This window comes from Lissotriton vulgaris, chromosome 7, assembly GCF_964263255.1.
Source record: "Lissotriton vulgaris chromosome 7, aLisVul1.2, whole genome shotgun sequence".
Lineage (NCBI taxonomy): Eukaryota > Metazoa > Chordata > Amphibia > Caudata > Salamandridae > Lissotriton > Lissotriton vulgaris.
Window position 1 is genome coordinate 1,198,533,414 of NC_141695.1, and position 25,657 is coordinate 1,198,559,070.

At 39.2% G+C, this 25,657-nt stretch overlaps 1 protein-coding gene across 1 annotated transcript in view; it reads right to left on the minus strand.

The window, feature by feature from the left end:
- The window catches only part of LOC147703161 (active breakpoint cluster region-related protein-like), a 372,854-nt gene that overhangs the window by 282,751 nt on the left and 64,446 nt on the right, over positions 1-25,657 (minus strand). The window contains exon 2 of the mRNA XM_086931703.1: positions 757-899. Within this exon, the coding sequence (XP_086787829.1) occupies positions 757-899 (143 nt within the window). The remainder of the gene's footprint in view (positions 1-756; positions 900-25,657) is intronic.

Here is a 25,657-nt window from a genome sequence, read left to right on the forward strand (position 1 = left end):
AAATCTGTAGAGTGCTGAGGTACAACAAATCCTTAAGACATTTTACATTAGGTACTTCTTACCTGATGAATTGATATCCTTGGTAGTGGAATGTCCTTGAAACCTTGATTGGCACCGTAATTTCTACATATCTCAAATAAAAAGGAATACAATTTTGTACTGTCAGGTAGAATTTGAGGTGTGACTTGTATAAACCACCACTACCACCCTGTGATATTGTTTGATATTATATTGTGTACATTTGTTGTTAAGAACTTTTTGCCTTTTTTGGAAATCATCATCCTGTCAGAGAATTCTCTCTTTTCCTTTTTCTCTTTCAATAGGGTCCATCCTCCTTTACTGAACCCCGGACTGGGTCAGTGCTATGGCTCCTCCTGTGCCATAGGTAAAAATACATTTGGCTATCTCTCCTGCTTCTATATTTTATGACTCATTGTGACCTGGGATACCCCCTGCTGGTGACATCCATGTCCATCATAAAACTGGTCTTTAACACAGCTTCTCCCTGATGTCAACCTCTTTCATTGCATCCAAGTCTCACTCATTGCACCCCTTTCTTCATTGCTAACCTCAAGTCATCACTGAACCCCAGCACCCCTCACCGTAACCCTATCTCCCTCACTGAACCCCCAAACCTCCCTCATAAATTCCATGCTTCCTCAAGGAAACTTAGCCTCGCCACTGAGCTACAGCTTTGTGCACTAAAGTTCAGGACAGACCCAAACTGAAAGTGGGTTTCCATCAAGTCACACAGACCTGCTCATTGGGCATGGCAGAGAAGCTGTCCTGGGAACCCTTCAGTAGGCGTAGGGGGCTGTCCACAAATGTGATGGCATCGCCTGTGCCCTCGCGGAACACGGTCTCACACTCCTCGTAGTCTTCTCCATCTGATTCTTCCACTGCAAAGGATCACAACAAGCATTTAATAATTCATTACTGTTATACAATCTCTTTACAGAGGCTAAGGTGAGAGAGACAGTGGGAGAGCAGTCAGTGGCGTAACATAGTCCCCCACAGCCCCCACAATATGGGGGGCAAACTCCAGGGGCCCCCTCAGCACAGTACGTTGACCTGAGAGCCCCTGATTAAGACCGGAGGGGGGCCCCTCCATGTACCTTGCACGGGGACCCCTCAAATTTCGCTACATGACTGAGTTCAGCCCCTTCTTTAGCTCCTGTGAGTGGGTGTGCCGCACAAACCTCCACTTGGTGGGTGAGGTGCATCTATATGTGTAGCTGACTTAATATCATGATTTGTCTAAACCTGTCCTAACATCTTAGACTCTCACAATGAATGGCCTGGTAATGCGCCAGATTTTCCTCACACACTAGTTACCCAGACTGGGGGTACCTATTCAATAATGTGGGGAAAATCTGTCACATTACATGTTGGACTATTAGAGTCCACTAAGAAATTAGGAATTACCGGGGAATCAATAATTCCGAGTACTATTGCCCTGGCAAGGCCTCCTTTTCCCCACTATTTTCACACAGAGGTTTCAGCTGTTTTCAGCAGCTAAAATCTGTGTGTTAAAGTTATGAGAGATATGCTATGTGGGAAACATCTATTACAACGCAGGGATTACATTGTAGTGCCTATACAATACAGTCAGTACCACAACTGAGACGTTATTATAGGTTTCATTACAACAAAAGTCATTACAATGACATACTTTAGGGAATGCGTTGTAGGACTAGTGTTGGATTTTCAATCCAACACCTTCCCTACTGATACACCGACAGGAGTTGGAATAGTAATTTAAATTTTTCCAAAATCCAGTGCTTCCCTAAAATCATTGTAATGTCCTGCATTGTAATGGAAGTCATGGTAACGACACAGTTGTGGTACTGGCTGCATTGTTAACCCACGGGTGGTTTTGGCATGAGTGGTAGCAGATTCTATTCATGCACTGTTCCAGAAGTTCTCATAATTTCGATGGGACTGGTAACTACTATTTCACAAAGTAGCCTTAAGCTCTTCCTGTAATCAAATTGAAGGCAATTTAAAGAAGGGCCATCCACCTCAAACCTTCCAGTCAACCCAAGTATGTGTATGTTGTTGAATGCCTGTTTATCAACTAATAGTGCAGCCATGATTCACAGATTTTTCATTGCATCGGTTTGGAGTTCGATACACTTTGCATTTCAATGACCTGGTTTGTACAAGACTGGGGACCTTCTTTGTCTAACCTACTGTCTGAGGACTTCCAACAGAAATTCTTTATTGGATTTTAGACAATGCTCATAGACCCTTGAGGGTGGTGCACTATTGTTCAATACAGATTAATTGAGATTTCAGCAAGATGTGCAGAAGATTTGTAGGGAGTATGTTTATATATGACATGTCCAGTAATAAGGCAATCTACATAGATTTACACATGAGGTCAACAGTAGTACAACAATACAGCAAGGAACTAATACGTACATTAGTGGACAGTAGCAGTCAAAAGTAGCCCAAAAGTGACCTACATTAGAAGCCAACATTAGTAAGGAGGCTGGATGGTTTATGTATTTTTAGTCATAATCCATCTATAAATTGGGCCCAGGAAGGATAGATATAAGAGTGGGCAACAGCTATTTTAACAATAGTAAAGATGACATGGCAGTAAAAGAGAAGCAGGTCTGAAAAGTACAGGCGGTTGATAGTGGAATCCACTTCATAGCACTGTGGTAGATATGACATAATCAGGGCCACTAGAATTATGGTGCTAAGGAGGGCCAAAATATGCAGCAGGACTGACTAAATTATGTGGCAAGAAAAAGTTAATTTGTGGCCTAATGTGGGCACATATTGTGGTAGTATTATTTATTATTTTGTCATTTTTACACTTGTTAACACCCTCTGGGCAGTGGTTGAACCTCAACATTTAACACCCAAATTCAGCAATTAGCAACAGAAAGGTGACCAGTCAATCTTTGAAGAAGGTTATTCACTGCGTGACAAGAGGTGCCGCTGAATGTATTATAACTTTTGCACAGTTTGAGCTGGAATTTTTTTTTTAATTAATCTTCAGATTATGCATCTGATGGTGGATTATTGGAACATGTGGCAAATCTACAACTAATTGGCAATTTAGGGAAGGATTTATAGTTTGGCAGAGGATTACTCAGTTACAAACGTGATGGCTATCCCATCTACCATATTACAAGTGCATTATATCCCATGGCACTAAATAATATGGTGAACGGAATAGCCATCACATTTGCAACAGAGTAACCTTCCACCAAACTTTCAGCCAGGCCCTTAAAGGGAAGGGGCGAGCCCCCACAGTCTAATCCAGTGTTTAATCTTGCCACCTAAATGCATAGTACGTCCAATTTACTGTTCAAATTTTCAACCCCAAACAGGCCAGATTCAGCTTCATTCCAACTGCATTTCAGCTAGCTATCGGTTATGCCTTACTAGGAGTTGTCTGCCCTGTAGTTGTTTTCTATGCAGCACGGATAAGCCCCATTTCCTTCTTCTTCCTCACAGCTGTTATACGCTTCACCCTCTATGTTAACAAATGATAATAACAAATGCATGTGTGAAAGTTCACACACAATACAGTTTTGAGTGGGTTGCACTAATCATGATCACAAACTTAGTCTGTTACACAACAGCACGTTTGTCTGTGGGATCTATGAATCATAGAAAAAATAATGAGAACCTTCCACTACGTGGTTTCCACATGAAAGAAGGCTGTACACGAGGTGCACCTTAAACGCTAATCATATTCTATTTGTATGTACAAATTGTCTGTTGCCCCAACCCCTTCCCTCATTTATTTTCACAGTTTTTTCCCGGAAATCGTGGAGAAGAACACCTTTTTTAAACTAATCACGATTTTGTGATTTATGTATTTACGTAGTCGAGAGCAGAATACACCTTAGCGTGTGTATACCACCCAGACTACACTACACTGGTCCTGACGAAAACCTTACAATTACACGATGGTTAAAACATGTAGACCAACTTTTTAGAATCACAACACAACTCTCTCGACACCACCAGCCTACCTAACCAGGCAAAGGTGTCCCACATTATTTTATCTGTTGCCCAATCACTCCAGAATAAATTCTACGAGTGGGTAGTATTGGACAACTTTTAAATCACTCACTATAAATCCTTTGCACATATAAAACAATCAAAAAACCCGCTCCACTGTAGTCAGGTGCCGAAGCACACCCGGATGGCACTCAGCTGTTTGGGTGGGACCCCGATGATGGAGCATGTCACCAACTAGGTTGGTGAGTGAGGGGTCTTCTAAGGACAAAGTTGTCCCAGGTTGGGTTGCAAGATTTGCACCTCGTATCTTACAGAATAGAGGTAGTAGACAACCTCTAGGGGGTACTCGTCCATTTGTTGTGAAACATTGACTTAAGGGGACCAGGAGTTCCCTCCCTACATTTATGTTAAATACCCTTTTTCTCTCATTTTGTTTATCAACAAATGATAATATTCACTTTTCCTCTTGACTTTCAGATGTTTTTGCCTCTTTCTTAACTTTTGCTGGCAAGATATTGTTATGTAGGGTCTGCATCCTCCATTCAATTTAACACAAGCCAGGATCACCTTTTTGCTAACAGCGGCGCAGACCATATTATAAGTTTGGGTCACAGCTATCTGCTGCTCTGTGCTAGTCACGTCCACCTACCCATCATGAATGGGACAAAGAATTTTTCCTAAGAGTCTAATCCTAGGCCAACTGGAGCATCAGTACACATTAGCATAGAGTTACACCACTCTGTACGTGGAAGTACAAGTCAAGTAGAAGACAGTCAGAACATTTGATCTCATCCCTTATTTGACCTGCCTTTTTCAGTTCTTATAAGTCTTACATTGGTTAAACATTGACTAAACATTATTATTATTACCTCTAGGCAAATTGTCAGCACTTGTACTTACCTTATCTAATAATCCACAAATTATATTTAAAGAACATATGCAGTTTCTTGAAATCAGTATCCTGATAGCACTGAAATGCCCAAGCTCTCCTCACCATGTGTAAACCTATTCATGTCACTTTGACTGCTTACATTCCCCCTGGACACCAATTAATTATTGGATACCTACCTAGTCCATAAACACAAAGGCCACAATGTTGTTACATCCAACCATCAGATAAGTTCCAGTATTGATTATGCCCAAGACTGAGACTGGAGCAACATCCGACGTTTACTGTAAAAATTCATCTCTGCTATCCTAGTTATCCCCCCTCTAACAACCCTGCTTCAGTTTGCATCTAGGCACCATACAAAAGTAACTGCAAAAAGTAGGAGGTTGTTTCCTCCTATGGGTTATACCCGCAATCCACTGGTGCACACTTCAAAGCTTGCCAGCAATGTAGGAAGGAAAGCAAGGAAAATGGTGGACCATTAAAATGGCGCTAAAATTTATGTCTTCTATGAATTGGGGTTGCAGGTTCCAGATCTCCAACAATCTCTAACAGGATCAACCAGGCCAAATTCATACATTGGCAGATCCTGATCACAGGACAAAAGACCTGCCCTCACTCTACATTTAGAAGAAATCCGGTCCACTCAAATATAAGTCCTATTCGGTATAATGAGATTTATATTTTGGCGGATGGAATATCGTTCACCATTGTAATGGAGTAACTCGTCCACCGAAATCTAAATCAGGCCCCATAACTCTGAAAACATCACCAGAAAAAGGACACACTCTGGAATTCCCCCTCATCCAGAGACACTACCATCTAGAGGGATGAGACATCTGCAAATACACAAAGAAATCAGTTGGGATCTATTACAGTCATGAGAACACCTTGGATTCAAACAAGTCCCAAACAGTGCAATTCTGAGGAGATAGTTTATTTACTAACATGTCCCCACAAAACGTTCAGTAATGACAAAACATGAAGACCCACAAGATGAAAATCCATTTATTTCACCTTCAGAGCATATTTGTTGATAAGATGATAACTAAATAAGTTAACGATTTTAGAAAATAGGCATAAAAACCAATAAATGCAACAGAAAGGGTTTAGTCCTGAATCAACATGTATGGCATTTATAGATAGGAATACTATATTTCCAAGTATGGGGATGAATGTCTTCGATTCTTCTGGGTGACAGATTACCCGAGACAAAAAAAACGAAATAATTATGCACTCTGAACTGAGGGTCAATTTATTCAATTTTCCTCACACTGCTGTTTAGGTCTTGCCTACAAACAGCTTTAGCTATCTGTTACCAAAGACCTAATTTATTCAATACATTAAAATATATTCAGATAGAGGGCTTTGGGTCAGCCTCTTGCTTTTGTATGGATGTCTTCCTTTGTCCATCTCAGTTCCTTGCTTTTTATTCAATGGCTTTTCTCCCTGTTGTTTGTTTGTCCTGCCTTTGGAGTATTTTCTTTAGCAAGGTTTGCTTAGATAACCTATGTTAATTATCAGCTTAAATTCCAGGAACTACTTCTTGATCTCTTCCCCTTTCCCTGGTGTTCTGTTTTCCCATTCACACCCAGCCTCCTGAGCTCTCCAAGTTGCTTTCCTACCCCTGTTCATCCACAGCTTCCTCCAACATTCCCCATCCCACTCTGATTTTGTAATAAATGTTGGGATGGGAATTTCCCCTTTATTATATACTATCATGACTCCCGCCCTGTGTGTCCGAACTGCATATACATTTGATCCTGGTTTTTTAAATTTTTGGTCATGCCACACACTAATCCCATGTGCACCTGTTGACCTAGGCCAGGTTTTGACAATGATCAGATCTGGACCTTGTTCTGAACCAGAAGAAGTGCACCAGGCACATCCTCATAGTGCTAATGGACTATCATCCCAGTCACGGGTTTCATGCTTGGAGTGCAGTGATGGCAGTGTGCTGTGTTTGAGTATTCAGACAAAATATTGAATACAAAATATCCGGAGACATAAATATTAGCAATTAAATATTGTGACACACAAATATCACGATGCACAAAAATTGTTGACAAGAATGTTATTTTTTGATGTAATATCCTTTTAAAGCATATCAATTATTTAATATCATTTTTAGTAATATCGTTGTTAAAAATATTGTTTTTTAATTATTTTAATGTGTTTTAGCTGCTACGTTACTTTTATGTGTCACTATTGTATATATAAATGTAATTGTTTTTCAATATAGCTTGTAATTTTAAGTGGTTCAGAATGTTTTATTTAATTGTCAATAGTCATTTATAGTGTCATAGTAGGTTGTTGGCTTTTTGGGGATGGAGGATGGGAAGATAATTAAGTAACAATCAATTAACAATTAATTATGAATTGTTAATTAATTATTTAATTGATTTTTAATTATGCAATTTATGAAATACTTATTTATTTTACTTATATTTTAGTTGCGGGCTCCTAGGTTTGTAGGGGCCTAGGGTGAGAAGATAGTTAAGTAATTCATTGACAATTTATTATTATTTGTTAGTTATTTAATTGATTTTTAATCATGTAAAATATTGAATACGGATTTATTTTACTTATATTTTAGTTGCAGGCTGCCTGGTTTGTAGGAGTCTAGGGTGGGAAGATGATTAAGTATTATTCAATTAACAACTAAATATTTTTGTTAATTAGTTATTTAATTGATTGTAAATATACAAATGATAAAATTACTTATTTGTTTAGTTCTATTTCATGTGTGGGCTGCTAGGTTTTACCCATCCCCATGTGGCAGAAAGCCCACTAAACATCAGGGAAGAGATTTTAATTTAACAGTTTAGGATGAGTGCTTAGCCCATCCTGGCATTGGGCGCCCACATCCACATGTCTGAGCACAAGACAGACTTTCTGCCCCACTGCAGCCCTGAACCAAACACTTTAGCCATCTCCCAAGGCAAGTAGAAAGATATTGGGATGTTCTTGATTGTAGTTATGAAATATGGGCCAGCAGAGAAGGCTAAATCACTCCCATTCTGCATCCCTCAGGGGCATGGATACTATCAGGTGCCCCGGATCACAATTTTTGCGGAATTAGTATGTTTAAAATACTGCACATTCTACGTTTTGCGCTGGAGCTAATACCACACTGTACTGCAAAATGCATTCTAAAAATTGAACAGATGCAGCATTATTACTAATTCGGAACCCAGGCATTTTTTCTGTTACCCTAGATTGGGGCGAGGGCGGCTTCATAAATTTACGCCGAAACTGCCCATTTTAGGAGGCAAGAAGCTAGAAGCCTGCTAGACACAAGGAAGATATTCAATAGTAAAATTAACCTCATTGCAGTTCAACACTTTCCTTACTGTTACGCTGTTTGGAGTGTGAACAGTAAATTTTACCCCTCCAAATCCTACCCTTTTCCTACTTTTGCACAGATTGTAGTGGGAATAGTAAATGTTACCCCTCTGAAGTCCAACACTTTCCCTTTTATTGCCCTGTTTGGTGTGTTAAATAGTACATTTAACACCTCTAAAGTCCAAAACTTTCCCTACTGTTGCACAGATTAGAGTGGGAATAGTAAAGTTTACACGGCTGCACAGCCCCCTTCCCCCATTAAGTTGTGGCCTGGGCCCCGCAGACAGTAAAAACCAAAGGTTACAAGGATGTTATAGTTAGGCTCATATTTCACTCATACAAAACCAGAGAAATTCAGCAGTTATAGTTAGCTGAGCTATAACTTATGTCCCCGCAATGCGCTGCTTATGACCGCACATATTACATCAATCATGACATCGTCAGAGACATCACTGATGACATCTCAAATGGCATCACTGATGACATCTCAAATGACATCACTGATGGCATCATCCAGTGATTGTGAGTGTTTTCTGAAAATTACAGAGTGTTAAACATATATACTAAGGTAAGTGGCTGTGGGAGTACCTGTATAGGTGAGAGAGTGGGTGTGTGTACGTGGTGTATACAAGAGTGAGTGGGTATGTGACAAACTGTATTCATAAGTGAGTGGGTGCGTGAGTATCTGTATGGGTGAAAGAGTGGCTGTGTTAGTGACTGTAAATTATGAATTAGAGGGTGCATGAGTGGGTGAATGGGTGACTGATAAGGTACATATGTGTCTGGGTGAGTGAGAGGGTACATGCGTGGCTGTATGGGTGCATGGATGGGTGTGTAAGTAAGTGCATGGGTGAGTGACTGGGTGTGTGAATGGCTGTATGGGTGAGCAAGTGAGTGTGGAAGAGGGATGTATGACGGTACAACGCGTGGTATTACCATGCGTACCTTTACAACGCAGGTTTTACAACGCAAGTCGTTACAACGACTTGCATTGGGGGCGCTGGATAGTGAATAGTTTAATGTACTATTCCAACTCCAGTCCCTGTGGATAGTAGGGAAGGTGTTGGATAGTAAATTAAACTACTCCCTATCCTAGAGCGCCCTCCAACTAAAGTCGTTGTAAAACCTGCGTTTTAATGGTACCGCGTTGTTAGAGTTTCCTTGTAAAGGATGTTCCCCGTGGAAGAGGTTGCATGAGGAGTATGTACTTGTTTCAGTGACTGTATAGGTGAGTTAGTACATGTGTTTGTATATATAGTGAGTGGGTGTCTGAGCAACTGTATGGGTGAGTGAGTGGATGTGTGAGTGACTGCATGGCTGAGTAGGTGTGTTAGTAGCTGCATGGATGAGTGATCCAGTGTGAGAGTGGTTGTATGGGTGTATGAGTGGGTGTATAAGTGCCTGTATGTCTGTATGTCTGAATATGTGAGTTGCTGTATTTGTCAGTGAGTAGGTGCATGAGTGGTGGTATATGTGAGTTAGTGGTTGCATTAGTGGTTGTATGGGGAGGCAAATGGGCAACACCTTGCTAGAGGGGGTGGGCCTCCTTTCCTCCTGATATACAACGCTCTGCGATCCCAGATGTGCCGCGGAAGCACGGCCATCCATTTTTAAATGAATTCCTACATTCCCCCTGGACCACCTGCGGGCTGAATTGTAGAGAAGAGCGCCAGCGCTTCTTCTTTCTGCGGGAGCCGTAGATCCAATGTGGCTCCCACCGAAAATTAAACCGCAAGCCGAGCCCCAAGATGGCTGCCAAAACTTCAGATCGGAAGGGTTCACTGAGCTTTTGCGCCCCAATATATACACATTTGGATTTTCCTTAATATTTCAAGAACTACTGACTTATACATATTTACAAAAAGGTCGCTTTCTGGGCCAACAGCTAACTTTCTACCAAATTTGGTGTAATTCCGTTCAGCAGTTCAGGCTGTAGTTGTGCCTAAGTTCTCTGCGGGAATTAACATGGGGATAACACTTGTTGGCACCCCCTTTTTCTCTGCCCCAGCTTGACGAATCACCCTAAAACTTTCAAGACAGCAGCTGAGTGAGCGTCATACTAGATTTGATCATTTTGCAAGGATTAGTCCAACGACGCCAAAGTAGTCGGAAAATGAAAAAATGCACTTCCTATGGAAACTACATCCTAACAATAACTACCTACCGGCGACCACCTGCAGGTTATATATATATATATATATATATATATATATTCACTGAAAAAACTATAGGTTTCACACCAGTTATAGTTAGGAATTAGCATTTAAAAAACCTATTAAATTCACTGAAAAAACCATAGGTTTCACACCAGTTATAGTTAGCTGGAAATTTTACTGACATAAAACCATTGAAATTCCACGTTATAGTTAGTTGGACTCACTATAACTTGCGCGTGTAATGCACTGCTGATGACGTCACATATTACATCACTCATGACATGGTCAGTGACATCACTCATGACATCACTGATGACACCATCCAGTAAATGTGTGTCTTTCTGAAAAATAAATATGGTTTATATATGTATATGTAAAGGTCGATGGAAGAATAAATGTTTAAATAAGTGTTTTAATTAATGTTTTTTAAAAAAAAATTTGATTGGTTAACTGCCTTATTAAGTGTATCTTAGTGAATACATATATTAGCGAGTAATGTTTAAATATTTAAATATATGTATCAGTGTTTCACTTTGTGTATAATTGGCTGCATGGGTTGGTGAGTAGCTACATGTGTATATGGGTTATTAGATGTTTTTTTAGTATCAGTATGAGTCTCTGTATGGTTTGGTGGGGGTATTACTTAGCACATAGATGCATCAATGACTGACTCACTGTTTGTATGTGTTTTGAAGACAGCATATGTGCAGGACTGTATGGGTGGGTGAGTGTGTATATGTGTGTGTTAGTGAGTGAATGACTGTCTCACTAGTGTCTTTATCAGTAACAACATATGTTTTAATCTAGTATATGTGAGTATTGATGTTTATAAGTGAGTATATGTGAGATTGTAAGAGTTCCTGTTTAAATAAGTATGTGTTTTAATAAGTGATTGTTTAAGAGAGTAAGTATGTGTAAGTTTCCTTAGAAGTAAGGTGGTAGTGTGTGTATTGTTGTATATGCAAATAAATGGATGTTCAATAGTTTATTTGCATGTGTGAGTATGTGTGTGAGTAACTTTTGGATGACGGTCGGTGTGTAACAAGATGTATAGGTGTATCACTACATATGATGACTGAGTATATGTATGAGTGACTATATAGAACTGTTGGTGAATGAGTGGATGTGTATATAGATGGTGGTATTACTGAATTGGTTGTTGTAACTGGTATGGATATCTCAATTTTTTTGAAAATGTTAATTTTTATTTTCGAATATGTGTTTTAAGGGTTACATTACACTGAAAGGAGGTCTGTCACTCTGTCACAAAGATGGTGTCATCAGTGATGTCATGAGTGATGTCACTGACCATGTCATGAGTGATGTAATATGTGACGTCATCAGCAGTGCATTACACGCGCAAGTTATAGTGAGTCCAACTAACTATAACGTGGAATTTCAATGGTTTTATGTCAGTAAAATTTCCAGCTAACTATAACTGGTGTGAAACCTATGGTTTTTTCAATGAATTTAATAGGTTTTTTAAATGCTAATTCCTAACTATAACTGGTGTGAAACCTATGGTTTTTTCAATGAATTTCATAGGTTTTTTAAATGCTAATTCCTAACTATATATAAGGCCCCAAACCTATGTTTTTTTCTTTGAATTTCAAAATTTGGTTAATAGCAAATGTCTATAGCTATGAAATGTAATATTTTTGAAAATGAATGAATCCTATATTTTATTTGTATTTTAAACAATTTTTATTTTTTTTATTTTTGACCCTGGAGCGCTCCCGGGGCGCGCCCAGGTGAGCGCCCCGGAGAGCGTAGTCGTTTGAAGCGCCCCGGTGCGCGAACCGGGAACCATCCCGTTAGCGCCAATGTCGCGAACGAAAACATGATCTTGATGTATCGCCTAGCCGCGTCCGTGTGATACGCACAGCGTAAGCGCACCCGGAAGCACTCGAGCGAATACGATCACGCAACGTAAACATCCGACGCGCTTACGCGCCGCGATCCGGGGCGCGTCGCGTAAACACGTCGGTCATGTGACCTGAAAATAACACTTTTAATTGGTGCAGAACAGTTTTAGTTTCATAATGATGAAATCCCTGGTCTTGTGACCTGAAAATAACACTTCTCATTGGTTCAGGCCTTTTTCTTTCGAAATGATGAAAGACCCCACCTTTTTTCCTTATTCTGACTTTGTCCTTTGACTGAGGAAGACCTGATTGTACCTCTCTGTACATTTTTGATCTATATAATGGCTTCAGTAGCAGCAGCAGCTGGTGCATCTGCACCACCACCACCACCACAACCACCAAGAGGACCACCACAAGATTACATTGGTGGTCAACAAGAGGAGGAAGAGGAGGAGGAGGAGGAGGAGGGGAGGAGAAGATGGCTTGAAGAACACAATACCCCATACCAGCCAAGACCACACATTATATGGGAGTTTTTTTCGACCCCAGAGGGGAAGAAAAAAGTAAATGCAGCCAAGGTGACTTGCCTAATCTGTGGCATGGAACTTTCTAGGGGAAACCCTAATAAAAAATATTCATTCGGAAACAACACAATGATTAGAAACATGCAGCGCAGGCATCCAATCAACTATTCTGCTGCAGAGATGAGGGAACTGGCCAGAAACCCTCCCAAACTACAAGCACCACCTCCAAAAGAAAGCAACGCACTCCGTCGGGACAAGAGGCAAGAGAGACGATGCCTTGCATTCAGCCACGGTTAGCGGATTTCCGAATAACCTGTAAACATTGTGGGAAGACCATCTCCTACGGAGAACAGAGCATAAAGCTCATCTTCCTTGCTGGGGACAACCACAAATGCCCCAATAAACCCAAACTATTTCTTTTTTTTTTTTTTTGCTCCAGTTGAGCCATTTTCAATTCCCTGTTTTTTCATTTCTCCCCATGAAAAATACAAAAAAAATATAAAACTGTTCAGAAAACCCCAAAAAAGTTAAAAATGTTCAAAAAACAATAAAAAAATATAAAACAACAAAAAGAAGAAAAAACAGTTCTTTTTAGAACTACCTCCAATTTCTGAAAAAAGGCTACATTTTTTAAAAACTGTGTCATTCTTTTTTCCCCATGGTCCGCTCCCCGGTCCGCTCCCCGGTGCGCGTACCGGGCGCTCACCCCGCGCAAATAAAAAAAATGGGTTTTTTGCCCCGCTGGGCCCTTTTATGGCCCCCACATCAAACCTAGGGGGCCAGGGGGGTCTATCCCTGCCCCCTTATGGTCATTTCCCCCTTTTTTTCCACCTCTTGTGTCTCTTTCCTACCGAGACACAAGATGGCGGCCGGTCCGGACTGTTTCAAATGTTTACAGACACCCGAGAGCCAATCAGCTTTTCATGCGCATGTCGCGTGGTGCGCCCGGAGCGCTCCCCGGTGCGCGTACTGGGGCGCTGCCATAGATATATATATTTTTTTGAACCTAAATTACTCAAAATCCACTGGAGCACATATCTTGAGACATAGCAAAGGCACATTGGGCTACCAGTCCCTACAATTTTGCCAAGTTTGGTGGAAATCCATTCAGCCGTTCGGGCTAAAAGTGAGTTCGACCGCCCTATGGAAATTAACATGGGGAAAACATGTTTTGGGACCCCCCCCTTTTATCTCGGCCCCCGCTTCACGAATCCCCCCGAAACTTTCAAGGAAGAACCGGAGCTCCGCGAGGCAAATTTGAGGAAATTTTCAGGCAGATTTGTCATCCGGCGCCAAAGTTATTTCAAATCGAATTTTGAGATTTTGCATTGAAAAAAATCCTAACTATAACTACCTACTGGCGACCGCCAGTAGGTAGTATATATATATATATATATATATATATATACATATACATATATATATATATATATATATATATATATATATATATATATATATATATAAATTCACTGAAAAAACCATAGGTTATAGACCATATATAGTTAGGAATTCGCATTTACAAAACCTTATTTTACTCACACAAAACCATTGAAATTCCATATATAGTTAGTTGCACTAACTATATATCGCGCACCCGCAATCCACTGCTGATGATGTCACATATTACATCATTCATGACCTGGTCAGTGACATCACTGATGACATCACTGATGACATCTCAAATGACATCACTGATGACATCATTGATGACATCTCATTTGACATTACTGATCACATCACTGATGATATCATTCATGTGATAATACGATGAACCTCTTCAGACTCTAATATAACCTTAGATACAATCAGTGTAAACAGACACTCACAGACTGTCACTCATCCATGGAGTTACTCACACACCTAGTCAGTCATGCAAAGAATCAATCACACCTCCATTTCCTCAACTATACAGTTATACAAACTTTACTTATTCAAACATATACTAACACATATTTACTCTCTTATACAATCCCTGATACAAGTTCACAATGATCCATACAGCCACTCACACATTCACTGGCTCTTATGCACAGTTATTTATATATGTCAACTCTCACATGTACTGTGTTTTACATATGTACTTACTTTGACATGTAGCACTGAGATATCCATTCACTCACCAATACACTCATGCACACAGTCAACCGCCCATACAGCTGTTTCCACGTGCACTTTTGAAACCATACATCGAGTGAATCAACTGCTCACACATCTATGCACAGAGTCATACACCTCCCAGCCACCCACACACACACTCAGTCTCCCATACAAATACTTGGGCAACCAATCAATAACCCATATAGTTACTCATATAGCTACTTATCAACACATGCAACAGTTTACAGAACAACAGACATAATGATGCACAAATTAAGACAGTTTAGTCACTAACCCATGCACTCAGTGAGACACATTTAATCACTCACTCATACAGTCAGTCATGCACCTACTAAATCCTTCATCCAGACACTTATACATCCACTCATTCTTCAATATGTAAGACATATTTTAACTTTACAGAAACATACAGTCACTGGATGTTGTCATCAGTGATGTCATCAGTGATGTCATTTGAGATGTCATCAGTGATGTCATCAGTGATGTCACTGACCATGTCATGAATGATGTAATATGTGACATCATCAGCAGTGGATTGCGGGTGCGCGATATATAGTTAGTGCAACTAACTATATATGGAATTTCAATGGTTTTGTGTGAGTAAAATAAGGTTTTGTAAATGCGAATTCCTAACTATATATGGTCTATAACCTATGGTTTTTTCAGTGAATTTTCAAGGTTTTGTAAATGCTAATTCCTAACTATATATGGTCTATAACCTATGGTTTTTTCAGTGAATTTTCAAGGTTTTGTAAATGCTAATTCCTAACTATATATGGTCTATAACCTATGTTTTTTTCAGTGAATATATATATATACATACATATATAAACATATATCATCTGTATATCTATATAAATACAAACATAAATGCATGCATACATATACTTATATGCATACAGATGCATGTTATTTACATGAAAGTTGAAAAAACACTAATAAAAGCAAAGCTAAAAAGCCACCTCATTACAAACAGAATGGCTTTAACTTAAACGAGGGCGAGATCTATTGCATTTTCAATGCTTGTTTACTTTGGTTCCATCAAGAAGGCATTCAGATGTGTCAAACATTTGCCATAAATTCTGAATGTTAGCACTCTATTTGCACATTAGATCACTGTAGTAAAGCTACTGCTCACCAGGGACGCCTGCTGCTGGTATTCAAAGTGCATGTTTCAGTCTGCATGTCAGAATTTTTTTAATGAAATAGAAGAGGATTTGAGAAGTCACTCAAAATGATCCCTCATTTTTCTTTCTGAAGCACTAATCATACTTTCTATGGCAAAATTAAACCCCTCATGTTGTTCCTTTTTAAATTGAGTGTTTTCAGACTTACCACTTCATTCCAATCAAGATGGCTTCTGGTGTGCCATACTTTTGTCATAAGTAAGACTGTTAGCGCTCTAGTTGTTCTTTAGAACACTCTGGGACATTCTGTCATTGGGCTATACTTGGTGTACATCTGGGTGATATTTGGGCTACATTTGGGCTCTTTTGTCTCTGGTGGCCATTTTGGGAGACTGCATGTCAGAATGTTTTAATGAAATAGAAGAGGATTTGAAAAGTCACTCAAAATGTGCCCTAATTTTTCTTTCTGCAGCACTAATAATACCTCCTATTGCATAATATACCCCCTCATTTTGTTCCCTTTTAAATTAAATGTTTTAAGAGTTACCACTTTATTCCCATCACGATGGCTCCAGGTGTGCTATACCTTTGTAATAAGTAGGACTGTTAGCGCTCTAGTTGTTCTTTAGAACACTCTGGGACATTCTGTCATTGGGCTATACTTGGGCTACATCTGGGTGATATTTGGGCTACATTTGGGCTCTTTTGTCTCTGGTGGCCATTTTGGGAGACTGCATGTCAGAATGTTTTAATGAAATAGAAAAGGATTTGAGAAGTCACTCAAAATGTGCCCTAATTTTTCATTCTGCAGCACTAATCATACTTTCTATGGCAAAATATACCCCCTCATGTTGTTTCTTTTTAAATTAAATGTTTTAAGAGTTACCACTTTATTCCAATCAAGATGGCTTCAGGTGTGCCATACCTTTGTAATAAGTAGGACTGTTAGCGCTCTAGTTGCTCTTTAGAACACTCTGGGACATTCTGTCATTGGGCTATACTTGGGCTACATCTGGGTGATATTTGGGCTACATTTGGGCTCTTTTGTCTCTGGTGGCCATTTTGGGAGACTGCATGTCAGAATGTTTTAATGAAATAGAAAAGGATTTGAGAAGTCACTCAAAATGTGCCCTAATTTTTCATTCTGCAGCACTAATCATACTTTCTATGGCAAAATATACCCCCTCATGTTGTTTCTTTTTAAATTAAATGTTTTAAGAGTTACCACTTTATTACAATCAAGATGGCTTCAGGTATGCCATACCTTTGTAATAAGTAGGACTGTTAGCGCTCTAGTTGTTCTTTAGAACACTCTAGGAGGCTGCAGTAGAACACAAAGGAATCAACTGACAGTCTCTGTCCTTGTTGGATGTACATGTTTTACTGAGAATGTCAGACTTCATTTTCACATGACTGAGAAAGATAATGTGAATTTACAGAAAATAGGCTTTCAGTTTAGCTTATAGATCCCCTTCCAAACCACTGTGGGAAAATCATGAGATATTAGTTTTCTTTCAAACAATATTCATGATATCACAGCAGAAGGTTTTTTCACATGGTAAAATCACCTTAGAACCCACCACAATTCCTAAAACAAGTATGGTACCATCAACAAATGATTTATAATGTAACTAAAGTCCTAAAACCCTCTATTAACTACAATGCTTTTTAATGAGGTGCTATCATGTATATTGGTCCCAAGATGGCTGCCAACACTTCTTGGATGAAGTGCTGACAGCCAATCAGATCAGATGTGTGGTTAGGCTCCGCCCAGATATATATCTTTTTTTGAACCTAAATTACTCAAAATCCACTGGAGCACATATATTGAGACCTAGCAAAGGCACATCGGGCTAACAGTCCCTACAATTTTGCCAAGTTTCGTGCAAATCCATTCAGCCGTTCGAGCTAAAAGTGAGGCCAACCGCCCTATGGAAATTAACATGGGAAAAACGCGTTTTGGGACCCCCCTTTTTTCTCGGCCCCCCCTTGATGAAACTCCCCCAAATTGTCAGGGGCTGCTCAGAAACAAAATGTTCAATTTTCCTGAAAATTTCAGCCAATTCCGTCCACAAACGCCAAAGTTATTAGACATAGAATTTTCAAAAATCCCATAGAGAAAAAATCCTAACTATATATACCTACTGGCGACCGCCAGTAGGTAATATATATATATATATATATATATATATATATATATATATATATATATATATATATATATATATATATATATATCGGCGTGGATAGCACTGTTCTAATCCTATGCTTAAAAACTTTGATAGAAAAGCTGACATTTGAGGTGAGCAAATTTAGAGTGTCGCTGGTGTTGAGGGTGCTTTATACAGGAGCTGCCTTCCACCTAATCTTGGGAACTACCCAGAGTTCTCTCCTTCTTTTTTGCATAATTTATGCGTCACTCTATGCCTGCAAGGGAATTGTTTTGATATATATATATATAGAGGCGTTTGGGCTGCCAGACATGCAGGCTTGATTACATAGATATACATATATACACATACATATGCATACACTAAGAAAAAACAAAAGTTAAACTAATGTTATATTTAGGTGCCATAAAAGACCTGTTTTTAATTACAAAAAAGACCTTACAAATTCACTGAAGAAAAACAAAGGTTAAAGTAACGTTATAGTTAGGATAATTCATCAGTGACAACATTAACGTTTACGACAAAAGAAAAAACACAGAAATTCACCAGTTATAGTTAGCAGAGTGGGCCTCCATGACCTGCTTATGACATCACATTTAACATCACTCATGACATGTTCAATGACATTATTTATGACATCACTGATGACATATCAAAATATGATATCCCTTTGCACTCTTGTGATCTTGTATTTAGTTCTTTTTTCAAAGTTTAGAGTTGGCGCTAGGTCTGTCACACAGTGCCTTCCGTGCCTTTAATACACTGTGAACTATATGTGGAGAGAAGCAGTCTCTTCACGAAAGGCCTGCGCATAGTTCTACTTGAAACTAGAAAGTTTCTTCTCTTTGTTTTGAAACATTCACAGATGAAACAATTAATCCATGAGGCTTCTTCTCAGTTTGAATCACTGTTTATTCTCCATTTAATTTTGAATTCTTATTGTTTTTCATAAGAACATTTTCATAGAAATTTCATTCATTTTCCACTTATATCATTGCCCAATGCATTTCGGGTCAGAGATAAACGTGACCCTTCGTCAGGGGCCTGGAAATAGCAAAATACAGGACCTTAGCATTCAATCATGTGTGTTTGGCGTATTTATCAAAGCGTAGTAACAATACATGCATAGTATACTTATGAAATACTTAGCGGGTTAAGGATCATGTACATCTTTTATTCATGAATAAGGGATAGTGAGATAGGGGCAACCTTGCTGAGAGATTACTAAAGCCGAGTGCCGACTGGTTAAAAGTGTGTGTGTATCGAGTGTTTCATGATTCGTTAGTTCGCGTTTAAGTGCCTAATATCAAGCGTTTTGTGGTGTATTTACTCATAATACTGAAAGAAAAAATACGTGGTCGGTTATATCGAAGACGGAAAAACTTACTCATGAGATGAAGGTGGAATGAGATCCGGCGTCTGTTTCGATAGCTCATGGACTTCCGCTATACGCAAGACCAACCTAATACAGGAGACCAGAGCATTCACACCACAAATCACGACAAGAGCACAACTTTTACGGCAATTTGAGTATATAAGCAAAAAGGAGAATAATAAAAGGCTCCATCCCACCACATTAATCCACTATCACAAGTACCAAAGGATCCCAAGGGGATTGAGAATAGCCCTCAAACCGATGTTATGCAAAAACAACTAAAAATGTGTCGAAAAATGGTACCAAGTGCTCAATAAATGTTCATTGGACCTGATCCTACTTATCATAGAAGAGCTCGTCAAAGTCTTAAAAGAAATAAAAGAAGAATTGGAATCCATAAAAAGAGAATTGAGCAAACATGAAAATCTACAAACAATGCTAGAGGACATTAACAACAAATTAGAAAAATATACAAAAGAAGTAAATGACCGAAAAGTAAGAAAGTATCGCAGCGATACTATAGATTATAAAATCGAGGAAGTTTATACGTGGGCGGAGATATACAATCAGAAAAAATTGCAACAACCTCCACAAACAACTAACTCTAGCTCATCACAGGAAAGTGTGGTATCAGAATCTGAAATCTTACAAACAAGGAAACCTATCACAACAGCTGCAAAACCACCAGAGAAAAGACCACAACCAATACAGGTACAACAACCGGCTTTTTTAGAAATAAGCCCTGCAGCCAATGCCCCACCACTACAAGGAAAACAAAGAGAAGTAAGGGAAACCGAAGAAGAGCAAGTGATGCGAGTCACCAGAAGTCAAACAAGCCAACCGAAGATGACTTAGACATCAATATTTCAAAAAAAGAATTGACAAAAACTCAGATCACTGTCCTTAACAAAGGCACCTCGTTTGTCCCTACTCATAAATCTAATCTTCCAGAGGCCGAAATAGCTTTGTTTAAATTTTTCAGATCTTTGAAAATACGATATTTCTTTAAAGATAACCAAACCTTACCTGACAAACAATCTGATGATGTTAGTAAAGAATTCAAACAAAAAAGCTCGTTCTGTGCACCATTCACCCACAAGACCATAGAAGCTTTCGAAAGGATTGTCCTCTCAGAAATTCAACAAATCGCTTTTGCAAAACCAAAAAAAACTAACCTCTCGGCGCACGAATGGAATGTATTGAAAAATCTGAATCAAGACAGTGAATTGACATTCCAACGAGCAGACAAAGGAGGAGCATTGATTGTAATGGACACTGATATTTATGTCACTAAAGTAAATCAACATTTCTTTGATGAACAAACCTATATTTTACTAGAAAGTGACCCAACCAAAGAATACCAACAAATTTTACAAAGTATAATCAATCATGCACTAGAAATGAAATGGATTAACCAAAAAATTCATGCATTCTTTGAGACAAAATTCCCAGGACGACCGAAACTATATATGCTTCCCAAAATCCATAAAGACAGTAAAAATCCACCATTCAGACCTATCTTCTCAGCCTGCGGGTCCATCTCCGAACCCATTGGAAAATACATTGACATGTTTTTACAACCCATAGTACAAAAGGGCAGCACATACATAAAAGATACAACAGCTTTTTAAAATCTCTTGGAAAACATAACTCTTGAACATGGAGCAGAATATTGGCTATGTACGGTGGATGTTACCGCCCTATATACCTCAATATCTCATCAAGAAGGACTTGAAGCATTAGAATGGGGGTTACTCCAGGAAGACATTGAAGACACCCAAAAAATCTTTTGATTGGAATTAATGCAATTTGCTCTATTCCATAGTTACTTTGAATGGCAAGGAAACTTCTTTAATCAATGTAATGGAACATCCATGGGCTTTGGAGGGCCCCCAGCATATACATGCATCTACATGTCAAAATTCGAAACAGACCACATCCTCAATAATCCTAACTGGACAGAAAACTTAGTTATGTTTAAACGATACATTCACAACATCTTTATCCTGTGGAAAGGTGACAAACAAAAATTGGAAAGGAACATAATTGCAATCAACACCATAAACCCAAGAATTAAGTTCACAAACAATATCGACAACCAATCCATTACATTCTTAGATGTGAGAGTGTAGTAAGTAGATCGGAGACAACGATGTTGAAGAGAGGATTTATTGTAACAGGTGCTGCGCAGCAGCTCACAGCCAAGCAGGTCATCAAACTGTCTCAGTAATTCAAAGCACATTCCAATTAGAACATAGGGGACAGAGGAAGGAACAGAGAGAACAAGGGTTCCAGAAAGACTAGAGAGAGAACATGGGCAAAAGCATAGGCAAAACACTACATTATCCTCTCCTCTTCAAAACGGAAAAGAAAGAAGGAAAGAAAGGAAGGTTAGAAAAGAGGAAAGAAAAACATCAACGAAACCTGGCGGGGACAGAACGAGTACGAACACTCCTACGAGGTTGGAAAGGAACAACAGAAGTAGAAGGTGAAACAGAAGTGTCATGAGAAGAAGGATGATTGACAAAAGATTCACGAGGTTGAAAAGGAACATCAGATGTTGAAGGCAAAACAGAAGTTGAAGGCAAAGCAGAAGTTGAAGGCAAAACAGAAGTAGGGCGATTAACAATTGGTTCATTAACTTTGACAATTCTAGCAGCATTCCACCAATTCTTCATATTGACTCTAATAGAATTGCCACAAACTTTGTCAATAACAAAAGGTTTGGAAAACTTGGGACTACCTTTAGTTGAGTGAGTAGGTAACTTTACCCGAATTCTCTCACCCACCTTGAAGGATTGAAAGGAAACTTTCTTCCTGGAGTCAAAATCATTTTTCTGCTTAGACTGAGCATACATCACATTGGACCTGGCAACTTCATCTACATTGTCAAGAGAATTAAGTTTAACCCAACGTGACATCCATCCAGGACAAACCTTTGAACACGGTTTCCTCCCACGCAACAACTCAAAGGGGGAAACTTTGGTGGAGGAGTGAGGGGTGGTACGATAGAACCACAACATGGATCTAACAGCGTTGGGAACATGACAGTGCTGAGCTATGGCCCACTGAATGCAATTGTTGAGAACCCTGTTCATACGCTCAACAAGACCGTTAGTCTGGGGGTGATAGAGGGCACTCCTAAAATGATCAATCCCACTTTGACAGACAAACAAATTAAATTCCTGACTAATGAATTGAGTCCCGTTGTCACTTACAATAGCAGAGGGAAACCCCTCCCGTAAAAACAAATCTTTGAGAAAGTCGATCACATTCTTGGAATTAGCTTCACTAACAAAACGGACCTCTGGCCATTTTGAGTAGTAGTCAACAGCCACAATGGCAAACCTGGAAGAGGAGGGAAGCAGATAGAAAGGACCGACCAAATCAATGCCTATTTTTTCCCACGGCCTATCAGGAAAAGAAATTGGTTAAAGAGGAGGAGAACAAATTTTCAAACATTTCTCAGCGCTAGAACAGACAACACATTCCTCAACCACAGTATCTATCTCCTGATCCATCTTGGGCCACTAGTAATGCTCTCTAACTCTCCTTTTGGTCAAAGTCCTACCAAGGTGCCCCTCATGTGCCCCTTTAACAATTCTGATTCTGAGATCACTGGGGGGAATAAGTCTATCGCCACGCATGAGAAGACCACCCTCAATGGAGAGTTCATCAGAGATTTTAACAAAGGTCTGAAGAGAAACATGAACAAGCAGGTCATCAAACTGTCTCAGTAATTCAAAGCACATTCCAAGTAGATCATAGGGGACAGAGGAAGGAACAGAGAGAACAAGGGTTCCAGAAAGACTAGAGAGAGAACATGGGCAAAAGCATAGGCAAAACACTACAGAGATTTAACATAATGGAACAGAAATTGGATACTGAAGTACACATCAAGAATACCGACAGAAACTCAAGTTTACTTTACCAAAGTTTTCACCCAGAAACATTGAGGAAACACTTGCCCACTTCACAGTTTATCAGACTTAAGAGGATAACATCCGATCATGATAAACTAGAAAAAACCTTCCTGACACAAGCTACCAAATACCAACAAAGAGGATACCCTCAAAATGTTCTCCAAGAATCCATAAAGAGAGTTACCCAAATACCAACGAAGAAATTACTAACTGCAAGTCTTACTATTCCAGAACAAAAAACAGTATGTGTATTAAAACATTCAACTGATGCCCTGAAAATAAAGAGAATTATTAATAACCACTGGGCACTTATCAACACGGAACCTGATCTGAAAGGTCTTTACAGCGATCACATAACTTTCGCCTTTCAAAGGGCTAAAAACTTGAAATAGATTTTAACGACCTCAAAAAAGCCCAAAACCACCTTTAAAGGGCTGTCAAGATGTTTAAACTGTGTACACTGTAATAATGCCATAGTGGGAAATACACTGATGCACCCTACAAAGGGTTATAAAATTGACCTACACAACAACAGCACTTGCGATACTAAAAACACAATATACACGATCAAATGTCCTTGCAGAAAACTGTATGTTGGACAGACAGAAAGAAAAATTTAAATTCGGATCACTGAACATAAGAGCAATATCCGAGCACACAGCACTACATCTACAGTGGCAACACATTGGCAAGAAGCTAGACACCAAATTTCACAGCTAAAATTCACGGTTCTGGAGGTAGTACCACAACGCTGCGACATGGATCCGGTGAAACAGAGACTACAGGCAGAATTTTTTTGGATAAAGAAACTCAACAGTTTGCAGCCCACCGGGCTCAATGATAGGATTGAATATTCATGTTTCCTATAAGTGCATGACATCCCTAAAGGGTCTCCTCTAGATCCCCTAACTACAGTTTTACAATTCATATTGTTTATTTAAACCTTTTTTGCAATATTAGAACTGAATTTATAATCTGATTGACATTGTATGTAACTTTAAACCAGTAGCGTTATTATCATTGAACATCATGTTATTGAAAATCATGTACATTATTCGTCCTCTGTAATTTCTTCATCTCGCAACTGTTTAACTTTATTAGCAAAAACACTGAGATAACTGATAGTTCCTGACACCTCTGATTGGTCCTTTAACCTGCACGTAACCGATATTTCCCTGGCTTCCGCATGAAGCGTCGATACTCATATCACAAGATCATTCACACTCGGCTTTGAAATGTATACTGCACCCCATAACACTATTAATTATTTTTCGACAAATTTTTTTGGGGACATAATCAAGATGACGCACGCCAAACATCTCTTAACACGATATTGTGAATGTGTTATTTGCCACTCAGCGACGTTCGCTTCTGTTATTATTCATGTGACGAGTCACACTGTCTCTTTGAGGGACTCAATCCTTATTTACACCGCGCGTGTAGCGGAAGTCCGTGAGCTATCGAAACAGATGCCGGATCTCATTCCACCTTCATCTCACGAGTACGTTTTTCCGTCTTCGATATAACCGACCGCGTATTTTTTCTTTCAGTATTATGAGTAAATACACCACAAAACGCTTGATATTAGGCACTTAAACGTGAACTAACGAATCATGAAACACTCGATACACATGCACTTTTAACCAGTCGGCACTCGGCTTTAGTAATCTCGCAGCATGGTTGCCCCTATCTCACTATCCCTTATTCACGAATAAGATGTACATGTTTCCTTAACCCGCTAAGTATTTCATAAGTATACTATGCATGTATTGTTACCACGCTTTGATAAATACGCCAAAGACACATGATTGAATGCTAAGGTCCTGTATTTTGCTGTTTTCAGGCCCCTGACGAAGGGTCACGATTATCTCAGACCCGAAATGCATTGGGCAATGATATAAGTGGAAAATGAATAAAATTTCTATGAAAAACAATAAGAATTCAAAATTAAATGGAGAATAAACAGTGATTCAATCTGAGAAGAAGCCTCGCGGTTTAATTGTTTAATCTGTGAATGTTTCAAAACTTTCTAGTTTCAAGTAGAACTGTGCGCAGGCCTTTCATGAAGAGACTGCTTCTCTCCACATATAGATCACTGATGACATCTCACGTCATCTGTTTTTCTGTGAAATATTTTGATACAAAGTAATATTTTATTACCATACATAAATTCA